The following is a 7,579-nucleotide window of genomic DNA, read 5'->3' as shown; positions in this document are numbered from 1 at the left end:
TGGAAATTCTGTCTTTGTGAGGACCATGTCTACCAGTGATGGTGGAATCAGCCTGTGTGTGTGTGTGTGTATGTGTGTGTGTGTGTGTGTGTGTGTGTGTGTGTGTGTGTGTGTGTGTGTGTGTGTGTGTGTGTGTGTGTGTGTGTGTGTGTGTGTGTGTGTGTGTGTGTGTGTGTGTGTGTGTGTGTGTGTGTGTGTGTGTGTGTGTGTGTGTGTGTTTGTGTGTGTGTGAGTATTCTCATGGTTCTGCAGTGGCATTTCTCACACATCTACCTTTACCTTTGAAGTCAAAGACCTCACTCCTCCTTGTCTGTCTCACCGGACTAGGCTGTCTCCATACTGTCTTTTCTATCCATGTGTTCAGTCCTCCTGTTTTCGGCATGCGTTCCTTTGGTCCTTGTGGTTGCCTTTTCCCGCTGGTGTTAGTCTGGAGTTCTATTTCTTATGTTGACCTTTGTTTTATTACATTTCTTTAGTGATTTGTTTTGGCTATACCAGTGGCATAACCTCTGTCCTCTCTGACAGAAAAAAAATGGCTTCACATCAACTTTACAAGTTACTATCTGGCTTAAAATGAGCTTTTAGGATTTGGAAAAAAACCAAAACATTTTTATACTGTAGCTTTAACCCACAAATGAGTTGTATGTCTTCCTGCTTTCATACATTATCATGTCAGGATATGATTTAAAAGTGCACATTGAATTAGGCCTTATTATATTAATAGCAAAAATTATATCAGATGATTTCAGTGACACAGCCTGCACTTCTCAGCAAAGTGCTTGTGCAAAGCAGAGTGACAACATTGAATGTACATATTAACTTCATATAAACAGGTTTCATGGGCATCATTTTCAGCAAACTCAACACACTACCCCTTATATGTTATAACAACTATATATGCTTTGCAAATATCATGGGCCTTGTTGGCCTGCTTAGGTGTTAACTTTCTTGCATTAATGTATAACTATGAATATACGTATACGTATATTACGTATATTCCAGGACCCTGAGGAGAGCGAGGAGGATAGCTGCTGATCCCTCCCATCTTGGACACTATCTGTTTGAACCTCTCCCCTCTGGCCGGAGGCTGCGGTCCATCAGGACCAAAACCTCCCGCCACAAGAACAGTTTCTTCCCCTCTGCCATCAGGCTTTGGAATTCTGCTAAAGACACTTAACGGTCATTCGTTATATTAACGACATCTGGAACTTATACGTTATATTAACGTACCCAAATCACAGGTGTTATATTAACAGCCCCCCCCCCCCCCCCCTCCTTTTTTTTTCACTGGACACTTTAACTTGCACATTACCACCTGCACTGGTCATACAAATACAATCACTTATATCTCATGTATGTAATGCCATATGTTTAGTTTTGCTTGTGTTCATGTTTATATTTATGTAGGCACTGTCAAATCAAGTCAAATTCCTTGCAATGAAAATTGTCTGGCAATAAACCTGATTCTGATTCTGATTCTGATACTATGAATATATCACAACGAGAATGCAAACATGGTGGTGTAAAAGCTGTTTCAAAATTTCAAGGGCAAAAATGCACAACATTTTGTTGTTTGTAACTGATACATGTTACATAATTTGTTATCAGAATCATAAATACTTTAATAATCCCAGGGGGGAAATTATTTTCGTTGCAACAACAATATTATACCGATAACATATATGGTATATATGGTATAGTATCTTTTTCACATTTTTCTGGTATTTTTCTATGTATGTCCTTGAATACAGTACTTTGATTAATGTTTATTTCTTTTTTAATTAGTGTGCGCATTGAACACATACTTGGCAATAAACCACCATTCTGATTCTACATAATTTAAAAGGATGTAGGCTTTTATTTTTTGCATTGTCGCTTGTATGATGAAGTTAGCTTTATATCTACATCCTGAATATAGAATGATACCAAAAGATAGGGTTCCTACATTGAAACCAGACTCTTATTTATAAAGAATTAAACAAAAGTAACGTTACCCTCGTGCAGTTCAGGACTGCTGCGTCTGGTGAAAACAACTTTGGGCTGACTCACGGCGGCGTGGGCGGGGCTAATAGCAGTGTTAGGTTTTAAATCCACACGTGGTCTGGGATCTTGGGCTTGTTTTTACACCGCGTATACAACGAGAAACTTCTGACCAACTCATGCTAGAGAGTTGCCCACGTCTATAACGGCGGGGGGCAGAAGACGGGATCGGACAAAACTTTTTGATAAGCAAACATGCCATCTTTCCCCCTGAACCAGTTTACTGACTTGGAAGACATGATGTGCAAGGTAACAAACGAAACGGCGCAGAGAAAGTTGAGCGGAGCAAAAGTTGGCTAACGCTAGCAAGCTAACGTTACACTGCTCACTTTACGTTGTTCGCTTTCTTCATCTTTTTTTTTAAAGGTTTAGTTGATATTGTCGTCCTGTATTGACCGTTTATTGTTTATTGTTTACCGTGCCTTTATCGAGCTGTTTGCTGTATTAATGTTATTAGAAAGTGAGCCTGGACTTAGTGCTAACTTGTCACAAAGTGGGAGCGTTAAAAGTTGGTGTCGCGGTTCGTCGTAACATGGCCACATTTAACCGTTTAGTTAGTTAGCTGATGTGGCTAGTTACCGTGGTAACCACTGTAGACGGGTGAAACCTCTAAACTCCTTATTAACGGTAAACAATGTCAGCGAGTTGAATCACACCATCGTAGACAACCTAACGTAACTGTATAACGTGTGCTCTAAACCAGAGATATTCAACAGGGGATCCTCAGTTACAGCAGGGGGTCCGCCAAATTGTTAATAATCTTTCCAAAGTTTTTTTCCCCCCTCAAAAGTATGCGTGAAAATATGCAGTGCTATTAGCAAAGTTAAAGTTGTGGACACTTGAATTCTAGCGTGGTGTTTTCAAGGTTTGAAAAGTGCTTGCAACGGCTTGAAATGTTATGTTATATGGGATAGCATATATGATATAAGACAGAGAAGAGAAGATAGCCACATTTGAGACTGAAAACCGCCTTTTCTAATATTTTTGCATGAAAAATGACTTGATATTTTACAGAATATCCAAATCGTTGGTGATTAAATTCCTGTCGATCTATTGGTCGAGTTAGTGTTCCTTTCATTTGTCGTCCTTCTGTAGAAAGCTGTCTTAAACCATCATGTTTGTTATTTATAGGACAATAACATCTAACTTAATGTTACTAAACAAGTGCAATAGTAAGTGCACTGAGTATTGTACTGTGTACAGACATGTAGTTTACCACAGCTATAAGGTGTTGGAAAAGCATGAAAATGCCTCAAAAGTGCTTGAATATGACTTTGGAAAAGTTGTGGGAACCCTGTAAATGAACAAATGCATTTACACAACCTTGCTGATAGGCTTACTGGCTTATTGGCAAGGTAGCCATTACAGCAGCCATGCACATATAAAGTTGAGCTGAAGGATTCAATGTGCCTTCCAAATGTAGGTTTGCCATAAAATATGATATGCATATGTTTATAAGGATCACTGTAATCTTAGTATTGTATGCAGCATAAAAAGCTGTGTGTTGAGGCTTTAAGCCACCCTAGCTGTTAATACAATATTTGTAGTAGGGGTCCCTGCTTCGACTCTCTTTCAGCTAAGCTTAGAAAAAACCCTGCTCTAAACAACAGTTGTCAAGTGGTGACGATAGCATGGAGAGGTGTTTAATTCACTGATGCTAGTATGTAGAAGCAAGTTGTTTTTATTTATACAGGGGTTGTACTGTAACGTATGTAGTACGTGTAGGATGCAAAGTTAAAACTTTGTGGTCTCTTGTCTGATTTGAAAAGGGAAGAAAGATTGTTGCTCCATAATAGTGTTCATGCAAGACGTTTGGTCAGTTGTTAACTTACCGTGCAAATCCATCTAGCAATTTTGAAAATAATCACTAGCTTCTGTATCCATCTACTCAATTAGCAGCAATGTAATTATCATTTAAGTAAATTATATTCAGCATAGCATACTGTTATGGCAACAGTCCTATAATGTGTCATTTAGGTAAGCACGTTTGGGTTTTAACTACTTCTCTAACATATTGTAGGTACAATAATGAAACAGGTCTTTATTATACCAATCGGCCTTAAATATTGCATCAGAATGCATTCCTATGTCTGCATATTCATGTACTTTCACTTTCTGTCAAGTAGCTGTTCCAAAAACAAAATGGGCCTGTTTCATCCAGAGAGGAAATTTGTGTTAAACAAAGTTAAGATGGGCTGATCAAATTAGAAACCTAGAGGCTGAGTCACATTAGACATTGCAGACTTTAAAACCATGCAGCCAACTTTAAAAATAAATTGTAGGGGTGGACAGAAGTTCATAACACTCCTGTACCAACAGATAATTGAAGAATAAAGTTAAATGCTTTCTAGGTTTGTTAGATAATTAAGTAAATGGGGGGGGGGGGGGTATTTTGCATCTTCCAAAAGCAACCATTACAACCTTGTAACAGTAAGTAGCACAACTGTTCCTTTGTTGTTCCACGCATTTAGGGGTATGTCAACAGATGTCATAGTATAGAAACTTACAATCATCATGCTACAAGGATTTACTACTCACTTGATATTAATTTTAAATATGTTGACTTATGTTGTGTGGTTTGTTCTTTTTACAGCAGTTACTGCATCTGGACTTGAGGGAGCAGAACGGACCAGTACCGCCCCTCAGTCTGGAAATGAAAACACCAGGGTGCATCGGTCAGCCTCGCAGCAACATGTCGTTTTCCCTCTCGTCTCTCTCCTGCCTCCCTACTGATTCTTCAGATGGTGTATTTCTAGCCTCCAACCAATGGGGGCAGCAGTCAGAAAGCCTTTTGCCCACCCAGCTCGCTAATTCCACACACTGGGGAAAGTCAGGCTTCCTTGCCCAGCGCTCCATCAGCATGGTAGAGACCAGCAGCACCACATCAGCAAGTCTAGGCTGGACAGGGAATGACATAACGCAGTCCCAAAGTGACATCAGTCCCACTGCACTGAACACTAGCTCCTCCTCTTCCACCTCATCGGTTTCCTCTTCCTCATCACGCTATAAGACTGAACTGTGTCGATCCTTCACTGAGAGCGGCTTGTGCAAGTATGGCGGCAAGTGCCAGTTTGCTCACGGGCTAGATGAGCTGCGGGATCTTAACAGACATCCAAAATACAAAACTGAGCCGTGTCGCACGTTTCACACCATCGGCTTCTGCCCCTACGGGATCCGCTGCCACTTTGTCCACAACAATGAGGAAGAAATGAAACACTCCCTCTCTCGTTCTTCCTCTTTCTCCTCCTCCTCAAGCATTCCCCAGCAGCCACCTTCCTCCTTCCGCTCGCACAGACCTCCTCTTGTCAGACAGAGCTTCAGCTTTGCTGGGTTTCCCTCTGCTCCCCAGCAAGCCCTTCAGCCTGCCCTCAATGCTCACCCTCCTCCTGCCACTGCTTCTTTATCACACGCTCCATCAGCCTCTCCCCCCTGTGCTGACATTACTGACCTCCTGTCAAATGCCTTCCTGGAGATGGACTCTGCCTTTGAGGCCTCCCCTGCCCACCAGTACCAGCCTCCCATGGGCCAGGCCACTACAGCAGATCCCCGGTCTCCATTTCTGCCTTCCCCAGACTCCGGCTGTTATCCGTGCGGGCTGTCTCCGACTACCTCCCCTTCCCTGAGGCAGAGCCCCAGTGCTATTGGGGTCTTTGCAGGGCCAATGGGTGCCCGATCCCTGTCCTACACCTCTCTGTCAGACCAAGACCAAGATGGAAGCAGCTCTGCTAGCTCGCTCAGTGGATCTGAATCCTGCGGTGGCATTAATGACGTAAACGGCAAACGTCTGGCGGTATTCAGTCAGCTCTCTGTTCCTGAGGATGCTACTGGGTTCTGCCTTTAGGCTGCAATGTGCTGTGAAAACAAACATAAATATTTACATACATTCAGACACAAACATACAGACCCGGGATACTCTGAGACACAATGAATGCAAAACACACACACCCACATTCAGTGCTCACACACCAGAACCCTAAAAATGCCACATGTACACGTACCATCACACCCACAGCCACTGGACTGACACCTCAGTCTTTTTTTGCACCTGTGTGGCATCAAATAATACAAAGACTTTGTGACTGACTGAGAACACAGAGAGATTTGCCCATCAGATTTTTGTTGTTAAAATGTCACTGTTATATGTTTAAGGGAAGCCATAGCGATGCTGAAACTGAAATGTGTTTCCACCTAAGCAGAGTATATATCAAGACAAGTTAGTTAATAGTGCTGGAAGTGTTTGATGCTTCACTAAAATAGTAGGTTGGCATGGCAAATTGCGACAAAGATATTGTAATCACAGTGTGACTGGCCTCAGTGCCGCCTGTTGTTGAGTCCAACCATACCATTTATATTTATAGATATTACCAACATCTAAAGAATGTGCCAAAGACATTGTAGCTCAAACATTTTGATTATGGTGGTACAAACACACAATGTAACTCATGGAGGAGTCTTTGATTTTCCATTAACTGTACATGTGTTGAAACGATATTTGCGGGTTTGTAAGGAGAGATGTGTGGAGCGGTGCGTGTCTTTTTATGTAGTCAAGGTAGCGTTAGTGAGTTCAGGTCTCTCTGTTGTTAAGATGACTACAAGTGTTCTTCTGTCTCTTGTGCGTTTTTGACAAACTGCCACCAGTAAGATGCCAAATGCCCAAATTTAACCTGCCTTAAAGGAGGAGGAAGGGGGACTCACTCAAGCTCAACAAAAACAAGCCAAGTAGGCTCGATCATACTTGTTCTTGATCCCATGTTAATGGCATGTCGTGGCAACTGCATGACTTGCGAGCTGGAGGAGCAGGACACAAGAATTTTATGGGATTTGATTTGCAAAGTGTGCCTGCACAAACGGCAAGCATTGCAGAAAATCCATTAATATTGAGAGTCAAAGATTGGACCAAAAAAACGGATGCCGTGACATTGGGTTTAAGATACTGTTGAGTTGCGAGGAAAATCTCACTGAGTCATGTGAATGTTTCATGCAAGTCCTGTTTTAACTCTGGATTTTTTTTTTCTCAAACTTTGTGGTGCTAATGTGTATTTTAGATTATCTTAAACATAAGCATTCCCAGGAGTTGTTTTTCCCCCCTCCCTTGTCCGCAGGCAGTACTGGTGTTACATTTATGATCAATATTCATGTTCTTGTGACTCACCCCGCCATATTTCATCTCTCCGTCAGTATTAATTCTTCCTGTTACGAATGTGTAGCGTTCCTAGTCACATGTACGTGAACTGTCTACCCAGATCTGTTGCCTTACTGAGCTAGATCAAGCATTCTGTAGCAATAGGGTATGTATGGTTAGTTATAGAAATGTTTCCTGGCTGTTTTGTGTGTTGGCTAGAGGAACAGACATTGTGCTGTTACTGGTCTACTTAAAATTGCCTTTTCATCAACATGTTTGAAGCCTGTTTAGTGTTAAAGGTGATCATCTTTAGTAAATTAATTTCTTTAATTTATTTTAACGTATTTATAGAGGACTTTGACTTGGTAAGGCTTGTATCAAGTTTAATATATTTGGTTTCTTTTGTTGCTCTTTTTT

The 7,579-nt window shown here is 41.4% G+C and overlaps 1 protein-coding gene across 1 annotated transcript; it reads left to right on the top strand.

Moving 5' to 3' along the window:
• Positions 1 to 2,147: 2,147 nt before the first annotated feature.
• On the top strand, positions 2,148 to 7,533 carry LOC310947016 (mRNA decay activator protein ZFP36). Its single transcript, XM_083913633.1, has 2 exons — positions 2,148 to 2,289; positions 4,634 to 7,533. Exons 1-2 carry the CDS (start codon positions 2,236 to 2,238, stop codon positions 5,879 to 5,881), a joined length of 1,302 nt encoding a protein of 433 aa, XP_083769759.1. The 5' UTR covers positions 2,148 to 2,235; the 3' UTR covers positions 5,882 to 7,533.
• Positions 7,534 to 7,579: the final 46 nt, after the last annotated feature.

This window comes from Echiichthys vipera, assembly GCF_963691815.1.
Source record: "Echiichthys vipera genome assembly, chromosome: 5".
NCBI classification, from domain to species: Eukaryota; Metazoa; Chordata; class Actinopteri; order Perciformes; family Trachinidae; genus Echiichthys; species Echiichthys vipera.
This window is presented reverse-complemented; position numbering and strand designations above follow the sequence as displayed.

Coding starts and splice junctions, on each gene's coding strand:
- LOC310947016 (XM_083913633.1), top strand. CDS start 2,236: ATGCCATCTTTCCCCCTGAACCAGTTTACTGACTTGGAAGACATGATG. Junction 2,290..4,633: donor TGGAAGACATGATGTGCAAG/GTAACAAACGAA, acceptor TTCTTTTTACAG/CAGTTACTGCATCTGGACTT.